A 20,496-nucleotide genomic window follows, 5' to 3' on the forward strand; every position below is an offset into this window, starting at 1 on the left:
CCCTTAACACCAGGCATGTGTGTTTTGATATCATTGACTGCATGTTGGATTAGTCGTGGAACGCTCTCATGAATTTCATTCTATTTAATCTCAGGAGAGGGCGTTAATGGTAAAATCCAATTTAATAAACAGCAGTGAACAAATTGGTATGAAGCTTTGGAATGGGAATTCAAAATAGAAATACAGCCTCCCCGCTGTGACAAATCATACACCGCTATTGATTAGGCGACATTCGGACTGACGACTCTCAGTGCGTCGCCCATTTCTAAGACCCACAGGTCATAAACACCTCACCAGACTCAATGTTTTCAGCTTTCCCATAAAGGTGCCAAAAAAATTCCCATCTTTATGGGATCATGAGCAGGGTTTTCCGGTGCACAGCAGGCCAGGAGGACAATGGCACACGTTGTTCTTCGGACATTCCCATTGAGTGGCTCTTTGATGCCGTGTGTCTCAGCCCAACATGATGACGTGAGTAGCTGTCCTGTCTCTCATAGGAGACACACACAGACAGACAGACACACACACACACACAGTTTAAAATGAAATGTAAGGGTCTGAGAGCAACAGCCAGAACTTTTTCCTGCCAGGCGCTGCTGACGTGCCAGGCCTCATCTTGAGAGGAAGCAGTAATTCATAAAGGAATTGTGGATGGCCGATCAGCAAACCTTTAGCACGAGATCCGAGATAAAAGCAGCCAACAAACGCAGGATATCAGAGACAAATACGAGGCATAAACAGTCACAATGTTGATTTAATTGAGGCTGAAGTGGGTTGTTTATCTTCAAATCCAAACACCGGGGGGGTTAGAATAGGTTTACATTTAGGAACCATGCATGGGTTGCCAACCTGCCTGACACGGTGTACTCAAATCAGTTGGGGAAGGGTGTTGCATAATTCATCCGCCTGTGTAATGTCTCGCTACAGTTAGATAGTTCCCATGCAATAATTTTTCATAAAAGGAGAGGGGGCAGTTCACTCTCCTTCAGTACTTTTTATTTATTCAGACAGCTGGAAAGTAGAGCGGGAGAGAGAGTACGGAAGAAACAGGAGAGAAAATTCTGGTGGGATTCCAAGGCCAGCAGACTTAAACACTTGACTGTCGCTGGGCTTTGGTTAACAACATAGGTGCTTGTATTATGGTTTGGCAGTAAACCTACACTATATGAATGGCTTGACGAATGCTACAATACATTTTGAGTTGAAACCTATAATCTTCTGACTGACCATTGACAAATTATAATTATGGTCATATACTGAGGTTGATATTCAATGGAACTTAATCCAACTAAATCTTTACACCGAGGAGTAGCCAGTCAGACCTCAAAACAGAGTTTGCGTGCTTACTGAGCTATTAGGCCAACACAAATTATGACAAGCAAATAAAACTAAATAAAAAGACTCACTAGCTGGAGCTAAGACAAAAAAGTAGAATCCTGTTCTGTCCTATCCTCCACTATTTCTGGAGAGCAATGACATGCTGTTTCAACATCTCACAGAGGGCCCTTTGAGTTTACTGTGATCCAATCATCAAACAAATAAATCTATGAGTAACAACATATGCAACTGTGATTGCATATTATCCATTATACCCATTATATCCATTCTTAATATTTATACAGTGTCAGGTACTCTTCAAAAACAAGTATGATATGATATCATTTGTCTTTACTGACCAATTTTTCATCAGGTAGCAAGGATTGAATTCAGGTCCTCATTCAAAAGAATGTATAGAATGGTTAAGGGTCAAAGACCATATCCTGTATAGAAAGGATATAAGTATATACTGTGTAGAAAGGGGAGCAGCACTGTAATCCTGCAAAAAGCTAACTGTGTTATTCTGCAGTTTGAGATGGAAGGTTGCAGCACTGGACAAAATCAGAGACTCGAATGCCAAGAGTCTGTGTGCCTCAAAGAGTGAGAGCTGAAATAGTAAAATGCTATTTTGCTCTGGAAATGGATATGGAATGGATGAATATGTTGACAGTCCATATAGTACTTTTATTCTGAAAATCCATCACTGCGGTTACATTAAAGCCCCTAATGGTAGAATATTTACCTCAGTACATCATTCTCAATTTAAATTTGATAGCATAGTAGCTATCATAGCTGGAGAGTGAAAATTGGTTGCAGGATTGATTTATGGCACAAAGGAGGGGCCACAACCATAACAGGAAGAGGACTGCGCCCTCACACTACTTGTTCATAGGTGAACAAATCGGCTGCATTTACAAGTCCAGATGCTGCACAATCCCCTGGCACCTAGCTAGGTGTGCAACATTAACTGTTGCTGTAGTTTAAATTACCACAGTCCTGGAATAATCAGCATAGCCAGGGAGTCAAGACAGATTATTGTCAAGAGGAACACATCCACTCTACTACAGCTATGCTCCGGCAGGTTAGCTGTCTTTCAGTAACATGTAGCATGTTAGCCAAAATGTTTCGTCAGCATTGGTCCTGACTCCCACCAAAACGCAAAAATGCAAAACTGTTTTGCTACCTCAATCTTGTTGCAACGAAAATAGCAAAAATATATTTTTTTGTCAGGCATAGATTAAAGGCTGTAACACCAGGTGAGTAACTAATATGAGGTGAGAGAGCACCATTTACTGACTGGTTGACTGACCTGAATTTGACTCCCGGTGAACACATCTTGTCCCGTGGGAAAAAAATTATCCTTCTTCACAAGTTTATCCCAGTTCCATTATTCAGTTTGCATTATCACAAGTTCTTGTACCTCTTCTACATATTTGTCTCTGCGCGTGCGCTGGGGTGGGGTTGGGGGTGGGAGTGGGGGTGGGAGGTGTGTCGTGTTAACGACAGTGATGTAAAACACTTCCACTAAGGGACTCAAGAGGTCACCAAAGTCATCAAGTTTCAAATTCTACTGGCAGCAGCTTTAGGAAATGCACATAGAATTAATATGGATGGATAGAAAGAGCCCTTCCTAGTGTATCATACCACAACCATGTCCTCTAACGTGTACATCATGAATATTATAATCCTATTAAAAAAACGATTAAAAACACATCACAGAGCCATGCCGTTGCTCTGGGCAGCATATTTCATCATCGTGATGCACTCGGCCAGCCGACTTTTTCCTCAAACAACTTAATAATAAGCCAGCTGTAAACACTTTGCGATCTCAGGAAAGTAGTTCCGTAGCACAGAAAATAGTCCCCTGAAGAATTTGTTCCCATTTGAATTTGATTTGGTAATAACTACAACAGCCTGACTTTTCATGGTAACAGTTAGCAATTTCTAAAATTGAAACTATGTCTTTGTGAGCTGTATTTCAAGGTTTTTAGCTTACAATTGGAGTGAATGACTTCCGGGTTGACGGCTAAAAACAGTATGTGGGAAGTCAGAAAGTAACGGGAGTAGAGCAAACACATTGTTGATTTTGTTATTTTCATAGGATTTGTTGACGGTAAGCAATGCATTAAAAAACACCAGCCTTATCCTTTAACATACATGCTACAGTATATCTGAAAGCTCACACTGCATAGTACCTGGTAGATGCTATGTAATAGAAATATACACAAACTCTCAATACAAAATGCAATTGCACCATCTGCAGTCACATATGGTGTTTTCTACAACTGGTTCATTTCTCTGGTATTTACTGGTAATGAAGTTTGAGGTTCTGAGATTGTACGCTCAAAACATCTAGGCTACTTAATTTTTTGTAGTGTGAGTTTTTAGGTACACCCTTCACCTGTAGATGTTGGGTGTATATCCACACACACACACGCGCGCGCGCACACGCACGCACGCACGCACACACACACACACACACACACACACACACACACACACACACACACAGTCTTACTTATGTCACTTTTGGGGTATTTACATAGACTTACATTCATTTCCTGGAGACTTACCCTAACCATGACCATAACCACTACTTGCCTAAACCTAACCCTTACCCTAACCTTAACCTAACGCTAACCTTAACCTTAACCTTAACCTTAACCTAACCCTAACCTTAACAACTGACCCAAAAATCAGCTTTTTACCAATTGGGGACACAGCTTTTGTCCCCAATTGCACAAGCCGTCCCCAATCAACTGGTCTTAAGTCTGGTTTGTGTCCCTGAAAGTGACTTAAGTCATACCCCCACACACACACACACAAACACACACACACACACACACACACACACACACCGCTCACACTATTCATTATCATGGCACACACTGCCACTTAGTGGGGATAAACACAATTGCAACTGACAACCATATCCCTGCGGGATTTATCTATATATGTAGTGAATAAACAGATTTGAATGAGATAAATTAACTCTAAGATGTCAAAACTAAATGATGTTTCTAGTGAGCCAATGAGAGTCTGGTAGTACATGGGGGACAAGATCAACAGCTGTACAGGATACCTCCCTGTTAAAAAGTTGTATCTTACCTATTTATAGCTTTTCCTGTTTAGATCAGATTATTTGTATTCAATAATTGATGGAGCAAACCACTCATATAGTCTATGATCCTGAATTATTCAACTGACAACTATCCTCTAAATATGAAAAATGTAGACAAACTGGCTGAGATGTGTACTTATTGTGGCACTGATTTGAACACAGCTTTTACTCATGTTCTGTTTTACAGTAACATTACCAAAAAAAAAAAATATATATATATACCCATCTGAAGTAAGAAGAAAGTTCTGTGCATTTCAACAAGCTAAATGATGTTTCCCTGAGAAAACACATTTGGAATGAATCAACTAGCTGTGTTTCTTTTTCACTCCAGCAGTTGGAGACACACACTCTCTTTCCACCCTCTTACCATATTGTTTTATGCCTCCATACAAAACAGTCAGCTTTTACTTCAAATGATAATGCCCAAACTGCCCATAGAATCAGCCCTAGACAACAATATGAGCATCATTTGTTCCTCCACACCAGGAGGTTTCCCTCCAGAGACGTTTGGCTAATTGGTAACTTGCTCTGAAGGCTCTGGTTACCCATATCACAACAGTGTGCTGTATCAGGTGGCTGGGTGGAAGAAAGGGGTCTCTGTTGCTGGGGGACACAGAGGGGAAGGAGCCGGGGCACGTGGGAAATGGTAAATACCTTAGTTGGCTACCAGACTCTGAAACAAATAAACAATATAGTGCTAAATAACTGCATGTGCATGGGTAGTCTGTGTTAAGTAGAGAGAGAGACAGAGAGAGAGAGAGAGTGAGAGAGAGGGGGGGGGGGGATTGCACTCTTTTGTTATATATGCACATGTCTCTGTCTATTCTCTAACTATCGTTTTAAGATGAATAATCATCCCAACATCCCATCGGTTAAATTTAAATTTGGCACACAAATGTACTGTACTGCTTCAGTGGGGTAAAAAAAAAAATCAGACACTCATTTATCATGAAAATGCCTGATAATATCGAAGCCAGAATTATTAAAATGAATTTTCTCAGTAGGCAGGGGTTTTTTGTGTGATGTGCAAGACTCTCGGACCATTTATTCAGACTCAAATTTAATTTAAAAATAAATGACTAGCTGTGACTGGTAGCTCCTGTGGTGATGTGATAAGAGAGACTCCGGTATTCATATCAGAGATATCCTTTTCATATTCTATTTATCTGCATATTTCAATCCATTTCTCCTTTTAAGCCGAGGGGCAGCCGGGGCATTAATTGCCAGAATAAAGAGGACTGGGTCATGATGATGTGAGGTACAGTGGGTTTCTAGTTCCCATCAGGCACCTCTCATCTGCTGTACGGGTGAAAAGACTGATGAATCCCCTAGACTTAATCCCCCTCTTCTCTCTGTGTCTTCGGTCGGCCCAGCAGATGTTTTCCCTTTGACCCGCACAAAAGGCGCCTGTTTTTGTTTCCAGGCTCGTCCATTCCTTCGAGGTCAGAGGTCAGTGTGGTCTCAGGGAGAAGCTGTCACTGCGAGTCAAAACATTTGACGGCCATCGGAGCGCGATGAAAACGCTGTTGCTGCAGAAAAGCTACACAAGCTGCCTCATGATTACTTTAAGTAAAGACCTACTTTCCATATGTTGATGTGGTTGAGAGCACATTGCTAACACCCTGCAATTGAATTACAGCTCGGCGGTTATGGGGGTTGCCTAGGGAGCTGGCCTAACTTTAGACACTCTGACACAAGGGGTGTGACCCTATTTGTTGTGGGGTAGACATCAGTAACAGAGCTGAAAGGTTAACTTAAATGGCTGAAATGTTAACTGAAATCCCGTCAATAAATCTGGAGTCATGTTTGGGCCTGCCCAGAGACACTAATGGGTGGGTTGGGGTGTGGTATAACGACCCACCCAGTAATCCTATAGCAAGACAAGCCTGACCACCGAAAACCAAATTAAAACATAGGATCATTCTCAGTTTGATTGACAGGGCTTTTGATATCAGTTCTAACTCAAAGATGGAGGTTAAAATTAAGATTTTTAAGTTGTTTTGAAGCTGGAAAAGATTTGCTTCCATTGCAATGATTGCAAACAATGAAACAAAACAGACCTACATTTTAAGTTACAATGGGCTGAGAAATTTCTAGAAAGCCAGACCTATGAAAAGCGTTTTATCCCTCTACAGCACAAATCACACACTTTAACATGCCCAAAATGTTTACAGCAAACGTCCAAAATTGGAATTAGGGTATTAGGGACACTGATTTTAGTGCAAGCTAGGCCTCCAACAAGCTATGGATGTATCATGCAAGGTTAGGGTACTTTGGTTTGAAACAGAGGACAGTTCATACAATAAGTTCAATCAATCACAAAGGAGGTTTCAAATTAAGTCTGCCCAGCAGCCATGACTTGTTAATTTTACTCCTATCCACAACAACCCTGGAGACCTTTGACCCCAATAAGGCAAGACACAGCTAGATCAACAAAGCCCAGCTTGGACAACAATAAGCCAAGCTCTTCTGCACAGAGGGCCACCTTCCCACCACACAGACTGTTCCGGGTGCTCTGAATACATTACAGTATTGGTGATGCTCCAGCCACAAAATGTTGGCAAATCATTTTAGCAAAGCTTAAGTGTCAAAAGAGGAGCACCATCAAGGCAACGTCATTAGAGCGGTGGTATACTAACAACAAAGTCGAACTTGCCTGTAATAGAAACACAGACGAACACAGCGCCGCATACAAATTTGTGTTTGCCTGCTGTGGCTTCATATTGTTTGTTTATTTAAAATACAAAGATTTAAGAAGTAACTGTAACCTAGGGAAACCGGAAATAGCAGTGACAAAAACTCAGAGAACAACAACAACAATGGGTGCGGTGAAAGCAGCAGAGGTGGCTGCGGGAATATGAGGATTTAGAAGCCATTTGATTGGCCATAAAAGTGCAGAAAACCTCTAACAAGCTCAGCAAGCTGAGCCACCACACGATTCATTTTGAAAGAGCTGAATAGGAGATGATAGCATGCAGGTGGAAACAAAGGCGATGAAAAGGAGATGTTTCTCCACAAGGCAACCCAACCAATCACATGATATTTTAGACCAATTGCAGCACTGAGGGCTGGTGTGCAAAGAATTTGACAAATTCTGCCATCGAGTCTGTGCACACTGTTGGAGTCCGAAGCCAATGCTCCGCTTTGTTGTTTCCGCAAACACGTACTTTTGTCTGTATAAACCTGACGAAATTATTTTCTGCAGCGAGTATACCGTGGCCTTTACAGCCTGTAGCTACAGCAACAAGTAGAACAAGTAGTTGAGTTATTGTGTGTTGACTACCACAAGTGACAGAAAATGGAATAGGATTATTTAAGACAGCAGAACCCTGTTCCACTTTGCTGTCAAACAAAGATGAGCAATTGGTTTGATCTTCTGCATCAATACAAGGAAGCTCTACTCGCTGCTCGTTTGGGCTCTTAACTGTTCACAGCATAAGTCATTTAGTGTAATATTGACTCACACACATCTTGTTTTCCTTGAAACAATGGGGAAAAATCTGTCAGTAGAGTGGGATAATTTGAGAATCACTCCACTAAAATCAAGATTATTTCACTTGACTCTTGAAACAAATTGACATTGGAGTTATCTCACCCCATTGGCACATTTTGAGAGATTTGAAGAAAAACTTAAAATTTAAAACTCAATACTAGATTTAATGACCTGTGACTGCTTTATTTTAAAAAAAAATTCCTGTCCCTTACCGAGGGAAACATCCAGGAGCAGTGTGTGTGTGTGTGTGTGTGTGTGTGTGACTTTATGATAATGATGGTTAATGTGTTACCTTTTCAGTAAGAGAAAGCCTCTGAACTGTATATGGTAATTAGATCATTGTGCTATAGTGTAAGCTGTGTGTGTGTGTGGCTGCTGGCTCCATGTCAGTGGAGGTTGACAGCTTGGCAGACGTCATTTGCAGTCTTGCATTTCTTCTTTCCTCGCCGGGAGCAACCACATTCCTGACTGATGGTTCAAAGGTCACGTCACCCCCGCCCCCAGTGGTCTCTCACACACACAGACACACACACACACACTCACATTAAAGTGGAAACACAGTATTCAGACAATGGTAACGAAACAGTATGCATATATCGCTTCTAAGAAAAAGTAAAGCAATTACCTGAAGTTACCTGAAAATACAATTTCTCTAACATATCAAGGATCTGTGTATTTTCAACCAAGTAACCTACTATCTGTCAAAAACTACCATAATTTACGTTTTGTGCTGTAAATCAAGAGTAGTTGTCACTTATTTCCAATGGGGGATGTCTCACATTGGCACAAAACATTTATCAATATTGCTTCGTTTAACAGCTACTGGGAAGAGAGAGGCTTTCACCGGTGTGATGGTCGAAGAAGAACGTTTAGGAATGTGCCACAGTCATGCTATGATGGCAACCTGTTGGCAAACTGGAGCTGCTGCAGCTTGACGAGCTGAGGCTAAATGTGAAACTATGAAGATGTGGAATTTCAGTATCTGGGAGTCAAAATCCGAAAATCCACTGGAGCACTGCAACAGAGATAAATAAAATAGATAAAACGTCAAAATGTAAGTAATCCTTTTATTCATGTCACTGGCCATTGAGCTGATATCCACTTTTTTCTGGTATTTATGTTTTTTTTCTGGTATAATCTGAGCTAGTTTACTCAGGTACAAAAATTTTGAATATCAGCTCTGTTGGATATCCCATCTCCTCACACACACACACACACACACACACACACACACACACACACACACACAACCATTCACAGTGACCCTTTAACAAGCCCAATCTTGACCAACACAAGAAGTGACAATAAGCAGGCCACACTGGCATAATTAAAGAGACTTTCATTCAAATTAACACACACTCACACACACACACACACACACACACACACAGAGCCATCTGATGAGCCATTAGCCACACAATGAGCAGGACAATGCTTCACTGTCACACATACACATTCTGCCCAGCGGGGGGTAAAGCTGGGTTTAGAATCAGGAATGTCTTGAAAGGGTTTTATGGGGGGGAGCGAAGAATGTCTTTAAAAATCTCTGTCAACAGATAGATAAGACAACAAGTTGCATAGAGTGAATCTTCCAGGGCCTTTCATCTCCCCGTATCTGTGACTGCACAACCCCCCACTGAAACCACTCCCTCGGAGGAGACGTGCATTAGCGAGCGGATTCGCGACATGTCTCTTAAGCTCTTTTAGCCGGGCTTGTTGTGTGTTTTCTCCTCCCCTCGCTCCTTTATCTGCGTTTGACCCTGGGCTCTTAGCATGGCAGGGGCGTGAAAGTCAGTTTGACCTCTCAGGCTCACCTCGAACACAAATCACCATGCGCTCCACAAAGCACCGAGACAGAGGGCCTTTGAGAAAATGGCAACCTTTTTGTCCAGCACAATAGGCTGTTATCAAGCGGACTATTCACGCATATGCGGGATCAAAGTGTATTATTGAAGGGGAGAAGATATATTCTTGCTTTGTAAATTTCATGACGCTGCTGTTTGCGTGTGATTTTGTTACGGTCATCTAAAAACTTTCAGACGCATGTAACATTTTATATTCCTTGATTGTCTTTTAAAAGTGAAGGGGGAAAGGAAAAAGAGCAGAGGGGATTGTCTTGCTTATATTTGTCGGAGGGTAATCTCGTGTTGCCAGGGAGGTTTTGAGTTGGGCCTCGGGGTCATGCTCTCTGCATCTCTGAGGAGAGAGATCCTCCACATTCTTCCTGTGTGTGTGTGTGTGTGTGTGTGTGTAAATGTGTGTGTGTGAGTGAGTGTGCTGCCCCACACAGCCCACTCTCTTTGCTCTTTGACTCCAATGGCCATATATGGCAGCCGGCACCATGGTAACCACAGGGCTTGAATAGCAGTGTCAAATCCCTGAGAGCACACACACACACACACACACGCACACACACTGCCCCCTCCCCCTCCGCACACACTCCCACTCCCTCCCTCTCTCTCTTGCTCCCCCTTGCTTGCTCTCTCTCTCTCTCTCTCGCTCTCACACACACAAATAGGTTGAGGAAAACAGACAGAAAAGAGGGGAGAGGGACAAGAAGGAAGGGTGAGCGAACAGAGAGAGCAAACGTTGTGTGGTGGCTTCAGAAATCCAGCCTGTCTAGGGCTGTGGCCTTTCTTTTTTTTTCCTTTTTTTTTTTTACATCTTAATTTGATTTGTGGACTCTGGAGCCAGAGAGAGGGGAAGAGAAGCACCCGTCCCTTCCCCCCATTCGTCTGAGCTACAGGGAAAGGCTTCACACTCACACACACACACACACACACAGGCGAAAAGGAGCACATAGGGCTAGGCCGCAAGTCATTAGTTCTTGGTGGGCAAGCAATGACAAAAGGCTGGAGGGAGAAGCCTGCATGAGTGCTTGGAGAGCAACTACAGAGGGCTGAGCGGACCGAGGGCTCCGCGTTCCCCTGCCTTGCCTCTTGTTTTTGGAAGGAAGGACTCTCAGCAGCACAGAGGATATTGCTACAACCGAGCGCTCTCGCAACAACAAGCGAGGAAGAGGGCACTTCCTTGTGCCGAGGATCTATTTGAGGAGAGGCGCAGAGAGAGAGAGAGAGAGAGAGAGAGGGAGAGAGAGAGAGAAGGGCAGCGGAGACTGTGTTGTATTTTGTAAGTCAGCACAGGCAGTCCACGTAGCCGACTGCTCCCGCCGCCGCTGCAGCTGGCGTGCCTTGAAGAAACCCACAGCCACAAGAAAGTGATGCTGTTGTGCGGCCATCAAGTTGTTTCGCTTGTGGCGGTGTGGAATCGCTTCGCCGTGGGTCAGAATGCTGCCGCCGCTCAGAGGATTACAGGAGAATAGGAGGTCTCTGTCCGCTGTGCCTGCGCTCCCGGTCTCGCTGGATGGAAGGAAGGTCTAGAGAGGGAGGAGAAAAAAAAAGGATTTGTTGTTTTCCAGCACGCCTTTCTGAATGAGGGAAGCCGTAGACACAGTGCGTTAATGTTCTCCCTGAGGTAAGCATGACATAATTTGTAGGAGGATAGAGGTGAATGATTAGGTAGAGAACAGTATGGTTTTCAGCAAGCCACGGTTTCTGTGTAAGGGGTACTTTAAGAGGGATGGTCATAGCCTCTCTAGGCATGTGCTAAGGGCGAGCTACACCGAGGTCCTTTTTCAGCCATTACTGTTGCTACAGAGACAGAGCTGGGAGTGTGTGTGTGTGTGTGTGTGTGTGAGAGAGAGAGAGAGAAGAAGAGTATGTGTGGCTGTATGGCAGAGGATTTTCACCTCATATCATTTTCAAGTGCTGGCAAATCGTCTGTCTTTTTGCTCTCTTTTTGGGAGAATGTGTGTGTTTGACTCATTGTTTCCTGTGAAAGGTTCCTCGGCTGAAGCGTGAAAGCGTTCGACCGGACGGACAGCAGGCTTCTCTATAAAGACACACCGTCTCAGGAATCGGGCCAAAGAAAGGAACAAAACTGCACAGAGTGACTAACAGTAGGATAACGGGAGGAAGAAGAAAAGAAGCGTTGAAATCCACAGGCATGCAAAACAAAAAAGTTGCCAGACTGAGACTGTTTCCAGGTCATAGTGGAGTGGGAGGAGACTGAACAGCTCTTGTTTTTCCTGCCAAACATTCTCCTGCTCACCTCTTATAACCCGTTTTTTTAACTCTTGTTCACATCTGTTTGTTTAGCCTGAGGACATTCTTTTTCTTAATTTGCCTGTTCAAGTTTGTGAGTGTGAAATTGCAAACCAAAAACAGAACTAAATTACCAAATGAGAGCACAAACAAGCAGAAAATCTTGAATCTCTTCGGGTGAGAAGAAACACACAAGTCTGGACTTTTTGATATTTATGTTACCTTGACAGCAACCAGAAATATTGGCTGCCTGTCCATTTTCTTCTGCAGTGGTTTGGTAACCAAGCAATGGCCATGGTGAGCGGGGGCTGGGGAGATCCCAATGGGGGCACCAATGGTTTAGGGGAGAAGGGCTACCTGAGGGGGGAGGAGGACGACGGCTCTCCGCAGGCCGGGGGCAGCGACATGGAGGCCGGCGACGACGACAAGGCCTGCGTGGTGGACTGCGTGGTGTGCGGAGACAAGTCCAGTGGCAAGCACTACGGCGTGTTCACCTGCGAGGGCTGCAAGAGCTTCTTCAAGAGGAGCATCCGACGCAACCTCAACTACACCTGCAGGTGAGAGGGGCATCATGGGTAATGGGTTCTCATTGGTTGATTGGTGGTTCCAACTGACAATTCAAAATGTGCAATGTTACATCAGCTACAGCGACAAATGAATACATTTAACAATGGACAGGAATATCATTAGATAAAGATAATATACTGATAATGGAGGATATGAGTAATATTGAAAACTGCAGCTCAGCATCTGATTTAACACAGCTGTTGTGTTTCCAACAGCGTGTAGTTGCTGTATGAGTGTGAATATTATATTCTTAATGTACAAATTCATATTTTTTGTGACAGTTATTATAGTTTCAAGAAACATTGGAATTAGATCTTTTCTGTTATAATGAATATAATTCTGCAAAGGAAATGAATGCAAATTGCTAAATGAATCATGTATTAAGATAATTTGACTGAGCAGAGCTGTTACAATTGCCCACAGTGATCTAAGTGTTTTTGTGTGTGTGTGTGTGTGTGTGAGAGAGAGAGAGTGGGATACAAATCACACATAAATCCACAAACACAATTCTTATGATATTATAGCATTTAAAATCTAGAACTGTCCCCTAATGCACTGTTATGGTTCTCCACATGCAAAAGTGTTGAACTAAACCAAGACTTCTGTTGTCATTCATTGTAATATAGATATAAATTGTCATATTTGCAGTGTAATTTTGTACCAAAATATTATTTTTTATGGATGACTGTTCAGTGACTTACCACATACAATTTCACCACCATAAACACAGTCTTGAATGAAGTAATAAATAATTGAAACTGAATTGTGAAGTACAACTGAAATATCAAATGTGATTGAAATAACACTTAATGATTTCATCATCTCTTATCTAGTCTTCCTTACAGTTGCCTGTAGCCATATGAAAAAAAAATGTTCATGATGCAATATTAATGTTGAGGAGAATCGTCTAAGGAAAAGCCACCATCAGGTTCTAGACACTTTTATAATCTGTGACATCAGCTTTACATACATTAAAATGTTTTTCAATGGAAGAGGCTTTGTTTCAAATCATGTTTATCGCTGCAGCAGCGTCTCTTTTCTCATTTGCATTTGCCCTCGAGTAACACTGGTTACACAATCATTTACTGATAGTTAGGATAGCCTGGGTGAAAACTGGATCAAAACCAGAGAGCCACTTGTTGAAGTGGAAGCATCTAATGCAGCCTGACAGTTGGGGGAAATCAGGATGTTATTGCTTTAGTGCAAAATGATCATTAAAAAAACAAAAAGAGTTGCTGAAAATCAAAGTTGAAAGCTGGTGCCATGGTAATTGTATCGTGACTGATTAATCACAGTAATCCTGTAATGTATTTGTGTGTGTTTTCAGGTCAAACAGAGAGTGTCAGATAGACCAGCACCACCGGAACCAGTGCCAGTACTGTCGCCTGAAAAAGTGTTTCCGCGTGGGCATGCGCAAAGAAGGTATCTTCCTACCCTGAACCATAAGCCCACCATCCATCCTTATCCTCTTATAGACATGTGCCCTATTTCAAACACTGCATTTTTATTGGGTTGATATGAAAAAATGAGAATAACGCTCTATTGAAGAACCTCAAAGAGTCTTCTCATTACTTCCATCAACTGCCCTTAGAAAAAAAATCAATTGTAGTTAAGTTGAATTTGCTTTTGTCATTACCTTGCCTCTACCACTACATGAGCCCCATAGACCAGAGTAAGAGCCACACATGGCTGTCTCGGCCCTATCATGGCTAAGCTAGCCATGCGTGTCGGCTCAATGCCATGTACTAAGTGGCTTAATCTAGTGCCTGCGTAAAAGAGTGACTGAGAGGGATACAGTGCTAAGACACCTGCGTCCCTGAGCCCATCTATCAGCCTTAAGCCTCTGGTTGCACCTACAGAAACCCTCTGCCTTGTTGGTTAGATCAAGGAGAATCCAATAGGGATTTCACCTTAAGTGCTGAAGCCCAAATGGGACGTTCTTCAATGACATTCTGATAGATTCTGAACACGAATGAGTAAAGATATACAGGATGTTGACTAGTGCTGTAAATGAGACAGTTTAAAGGTGGGATCATTTTCCTGAAGCATTCAATGGAATCATATTCTACTAAGTGCATTCCTTCCCCTTTCTATGCTATATTGCTCCGCTCAGTTGCCGCCAATTTTGTAAACCCTGATTATGTAAGTGTATTTTCACCATCGAAACCATACAAGATATTTTACCTGCGGTGTTGTTGATAGGAATTACTAGTCAGTCTTAGTTTGGAGATTTGTGATTTTAAATATAAGTATATCTTATATTTGGCTTTATGCAGTAAAACCAAATATATACACTTACGCTCTGGCACCTCCATCCTTTCTCTAGGCCAAATGATGTTCTCTGTTTAAAAGGTTGTGTTTAGGGTGCAGAAACAATCTCCTGCTTATCTTCAGAAAAGCATGTACTCTGATTACTGTATTGGCATATTGCAATTCTCCTCCAGAATTAATCTTTCACAAATTGAAATTGTAATGAAAAAAAAAATCTTTGTCCTCAGTCTTTGTTGTATGCCTATAGATAACCTTCATGTAGCCCACAGAGCATAAGAATCAGTCTCCTCGGCTCCACTGTCTTTGCTGAGGAATCAGTCTGGGCTCGATTGTGCTTCCTTTAATCTGGAATTAAAGCTTTCTAATCGGGTCAAGCCCGATAATCTGACATACACCGCTGGATGAACTCATTTTTAACTTTTCTTCCTCTCCTTTTTCTTTACCTCCAAATCCCCTCATTTACCCCTCCTTCACCATTCATCACCACCCTTTCCCCATGACATATTCTCTTTCCCTCGCTCTCATCTCTTTTCTCTGTCCCCTCCTCCCTGCTCTCCTTTCCTCTCCCTTCCTCTCTCTTCCTCTCCTCTCCTCTCCTCGCCCCCTTTGTCCCCCAACCCAACTTCAGCAGTCCAACGCGGTCGCATCCCACCTCAGCCCAGCCTCAGCCCCTCCATCACGCCCATAGGGGGCGCCAGTGGGCTCGGAGGCGGCGAGTTCTACAACAACAACAACAACGGAGGGAGCGGCGGAGGTCAGCCGGTGTCAGAACTCATTTCCCAGCTGCTGCGCGCCGAGCCCTACCCCAGCAGCCGCTTTGGCCACCAGTACAGCCAACAAGCCGGTCCCGATAACGCCATGGGCATCGATAACATCTGTGAACTGGCCGCCCGGCTGCTCTTCAGCACCATCGAGTGGGCCAGAAACATCCCCTACTTCCCCGAGCTGCCTGTGTCAGATCAGGTTAGTAGATGAAACTTCATATAAACAGTCAACTCCATGTGATGCGTCACACAATGCATTAAGTAGAAAAGACCCAGTTTCTCCCTTGACCTCTGCTTATCAGAATAATAGTGACAACAGAACATTTTTCAACACTTTTTTCAATTGCTGCAGTTTTGGGGGGAGACGGGGCAGATGTGTAGTGTGCCTCATTGATTGATTAATGCAGAATTGTTTCCCTTGTTGTCAAAAGGCATTCTGGGAAACGTAGGAAATCACTAATTTAAAGTCCCCATGAAATGAACTCTCATTACTTTTACTTTCTGGAAAACACACTATCTTTAATGGTGACCTCATGCTGCAATGCTCAGATTTTTGAACAATCCCGCCCCTCCGCTCTCCTCCCATAAAATGCCTTTCTCTCCCTGACTTATATTCCATTGGTTTAGACTTTTGAATGATCCCTTACTGCATTATGTCCTGCCCCAACATCCTGTTTCACAAGGAAATGCATCAAATCCAGGAAGTAAAGATGGCATTTCATGGGGTCTTTAAGAAGTAGACAAGGCAGATTGAGGGAAAGTGGATCCAGAATGTACTGAGCATCCCACATTCATTATAACAGTGTAGGAGTATCTGAAGGTGGATTTTTCCTTTTAAGTGATTAACAACGCACTCATGAAATCCACAGGTGGCACTGCTGAGGCTGAGCTGGAGCGAGCTGTTCATCCTCAACGCGGCCCAGTCGGCCCTGCCGCTCCACATGGCGCCCCTGCTGGCCGCCGCCGGGTTCCACTCCTCGCCCATGTCCGCGGAGCGCGTGGTGTCCTTCATGGACCAGGTGAGGGTTTTCCAGGACCAGGTGGACAAGCTGACCAGGCTGCAGGTGGACTCCGCCGAGTACAGCTGCCTCAAGGCCATCGCGCTTTTCTCACCAGGTAAGTCTGTCTGGTGGTGTTGTTATTGTCTTACTATTATGATCTTGATGTAATATGACATTTCTGGTAAGACTTTTGGTAAAGATATAGAAGATGCCAAAACCACCAAAGGCAGCCACTTGTGAATGGGAGTTGAAAAAAATAATGATATAATGCTCAAGGCCTTTAGATTGAAAACATTAAGTCTGTTGACCTTTTCTTGACTGGAGTGACTGAAGCACTGCAGTGAAATTTGACACACATATCAGAGGATGTCCGTACTGTGGCACCATCTCCTGGTATATTAATGAAAATGCAATAATGTTTTATGCATTAAATGCTGTTGTAAATGCTGTTGTTGACCATTAAGTAGCACTGGGCATAAGATTTTTGTGAGTGTCTACTGTAAACAATTGGCATGTTGTGAGTGCCACCTCCAAAAGTATTACATTTTTTTCCAATTTTAGTCAACAAATCCTGGCAGTGCTTTTAGTTTTGTTTTGAGTGTTATAGGTATATTTGAGTGAGACGCTCTTCATACAGTTTAGAGATGATGAGGCATTGCATTAGTATCTGTGCTCTTCAAGGGCATTTTATCGCCCTCGTACCTCTTTGCTGATCACGACTCTTTATGTAACCTGCCCACACTATTAAGAAACTCTCCCTCCTACTGCTCCCTCCCTCTCAGACGCCTGTGGACTGACAGACCCGGTCCATGTGGAGTCTCTGCAGGAGAAGGCCCAGGTGGCGCTGACGGAGTACGAGAGGATGCAGTACCCTAATCAGCCCCAGCGCTTCGGCCGCCTGCTCCTGCGCCTCCCCGCCCTGCGCGCCGTCCCCGCCAACCTCATCTCCCAGCTCTTCTTTATGCGTCTGGTCGGCAAGACCCCCATCGAGACGCTGATCCGTGACATGCAGCTCTCCGGAAGCTCGATCAGCTGGCCCTATGTCCCGGGACAGTAGCCCCCCCGGTGGACGAGGTCTCCGTCTGGGATTAGTGACGACAAGGACCCGCAGGAACCCTCTTGACTCATCACTATCCATCTGTGTGGTTCTGGAACACAGTGCCAGCTGGCCGTCATATGTACTGTACCGTAACCGCTCTATTCCCCCTCATGAACTGAGCCCTCGATCTCCACGCAGGCCTACAGAGAAGAGAGGGGCCAGTGCCAGGCTGGATCTGTCTTGTTGCCAGCCCAGCAGTTCTGGTGCCAGGTCTCAGGCCAGAGACCAGCTCTCCCTGCTGGGCCCCGATATGGCCACCAGAGCCAGTCATGTCACCACCCACATGCCATAGTGACTAAAGACACCACAATTACACGTAGAGGGCAGCACCGCCCCGCTACAAATACATCTAGAGGGCAGAAGTGTCCCACCACCGAAGGTCACCAAAACTATTCTCCCCACACTGGCCTCGTTTTCCATGGCTCACCATTTGTGATACAGTGACCTTTTTTTATCAACATAAGTAATAACATTACAATATTATCATCATTATCATTATTATGGATGACACTCAGCAAAAGGTTGGAAGCGTCAGAGAACTGTGGTTGTGCAGTGAACTGAGGACAAAACCAAGTAGGAGTCTGTCTCCTTGTTGAAGAGAAAAATATCTTCATTCACGCTGAATTCACCGGTCTCACAATTCAACGCCGAGTGAGAAGCCAAGGAACTGTTCGAGGGGAACAGAAATGAAATAAGACCAAGGAAACTCACCAAAGTCTATCGTATCATCCTGAGAGATGGTATTTAAACGGATCGATTAAGCAGACAAAGCAGAGAAAAAGAGATGAAGGACTCTGTGACTGCTTGGCCACCAGTGGACCATCAACGTGAACAGTACATTTAGATTCATTCACAGGGCTCACTGTTGCTGTAGTTGGAGAGAAAAAAAAGCCACAGTTACATGAAAATGGACTAATACCTCACTAGACATCAGAATGCTTTAGTCTGATATTTCCTAAACACAAACCTCTGTAATTGTTGTTCACCACAAGCCGCCTTCTTTTTGACAACTGCCTTGTTATTCAGTATGAATTTGGGACACTTATGAAATTTGAAACGAGTCTTATGAGCTTCACAAACATTCGCCTTGTATCCTTTTAAAAGATCCCCAAACAGTAGTTTTCACATGTGTTTCAAATTTGAGCTAGTCTCTGACTAAAGATGGTGTTTGGAAGCAACTGGCAGACTGACACATATGTAAATTAAACATGGGTTCTCCTATGACAAACATTTCCATGATAAAAAAAACAATTAGCCAGACAAATATAGGTGGTGATCAAAAAGTCCATAACCAACATTACCTGGAAATCTAACAGATTTTTAATTTAGTCGATGCCGTTCGTGTGGGAAATGAACCCTTGGAAATGTATTGAAATGTATATATATACTGAGGCCAACTTGTCCTTCTGCATGTTAAAATGTTGTTTTGGATCTCTGCTAAGTTGAAATTGTTTCATACTTTACATAATGTATTTCAGAAAAAAAGGTTCATTTAAACATTTAAGCATTGGTTTCACTGTTAGCTCCTAAATGTCTGTTTTTTTTCTAAATGTTTTTACATGAAAATACCTCTGTCATCTGTTGAGATGTCAAAAAAACATGCCTATCTTCATGCCAATATGGTTGATATTACATTGACGGAACAGGAGGATGTTCACACTCCCATCTCTAGGCGTCCAAGGGTCTCCGCTATTCTGAAGTGATGTGAGAGAATATTGTAATAAATGAGGATATTCAATGCCAAAACATCACACTACCTGTGACGAGTTGAAAGAGGATGGGCCTGATATTCTGGTCCACCAGGATTTACCTCATGTAGGTATTTCAAGATGCGGGTTTATACATTTAAAAGTACAGCAAAGCAACTTTCAAAGAAATAATGAAATCATCTCTAAATAAAAGATAGACACATCATTTATTGGTGTTAAATAGGACAAATTATCACCAATTAACCATGTTTTTCTGAGTGAAAGGATGTAACTCTGCTTCTTGAAATACCCCCTGGCCTGTCGAAAGTTATTTGGATATTCTTCTTTTAATCATCAACTCACACAACCATATCATAGAAAAAAAGACAAAAAGATAAATATACTATTAATGTTTTCCTATCTTTGTGTTACTGAGTTCTTGAGTTTTTCAATTTTATGTGTATGAAAGCGTTATTAAAAGAATCAAAAGGTAACCATCTGTCTTTTGTTTTTTTTTGTTTGTTTTTTTGAATCTATTTGAAAAAGGTGTTGTAATTACATCTGTATGAAGAATGCCAAATAAACACTGCAACGTGTACCACAAATGTGTAACAGTGTAATAATATGCCAAAACCCAAGGTGGAGTTTTGAAAAGCAATTCAAAAAATGATTTATTGATAACAAATTTTATCTTACATGGCTGTAATGTAAATTCACATTCGATATTTCTTTATAAAAATCCACATTAGTCGGTTCTTCACCAAAACTAGAGCACATCATATTAAAACATGTTACATTATACAATTAAATTATCTCTGAAATGGAGGGTGAAAAGGGAAATTCTTATATGAGATAAACAACTTCACATTGAACAGTACCATGGTGCAAGTGGATTTGAAAACACCAACGCAATGCCTGATGTTGATTATTCTGATAAATATGAAAATAGACATTGCATCTTAAATGCATAAATGTGCAGTGACATCAAAAATGACCATATATTATATCCCTGAAATTGAAAAAATGACAAAAGGCAGCTTGAAGTAGAGAATATGGACAAAGGTTTACAACT

At 42.7% G+C, this 20,496-nt stretch overlaps 1 protein-coding gene across 2 annotated transcripts; it reads left to right on the forward strand.

Annotated features, from left to right (window-relative positions):
* Nucleotides 1–10,532: 10,532 nt before the first annotated feature.
* On the forward strand, nt 10,533–19,915 carry nr2f6a (nuclear receptor subfamily 2, group F, member 6a). 2 transcript variants are annotated; one of them, XM_071526875.1, is made up of 6 exons: nt 10,533–11,405; nt 11,772–12,591; nt 13,929–14,023; nt 15,501–15,835; nt 16,506–16,752; nt 17,420–19,915. In XM_071526875.1, exons 2-6 carry the CDS (start codon nt 12,323–12,325, stop codon nt 17,692–17,694), a joined length of 1,221 nt encoding a protein of 406 aa, XP_071382976.1. In that variant the 5' UTR covers nt 10,533–11,405; nt 11,772–12,322; the 3' UTR covers nt 17,695–19,915. The 2 variants fall into 2 exon arrangements, with proteins under 2 accessions (XP_071382976.1, XP_071382977.1); XM_071526876.1 differs by having other exon boundaries at nt 15,504–15,835.
* Nucleotides 19,916–20,496: the final 581 nt, after the last annotated feature.

This window comes from Centroberyx affinis, unplaced genomic scaffold (genome assembly GCF_046629955.1).
Source record: "Centroberyx affinis isolate AG114_WGS23_722 - 3 ecotype Tasmania unplaced genomic scaffold, CSIRO-AGI_Caff_v1 ptg001476l_1, whole genome shotgun sequence".
NCBI lineage: Eukaryota > Metazoa > Chordata > Actinopteri > Beryciformes > Berycidae > Centroberyx > Centroberyx affinis.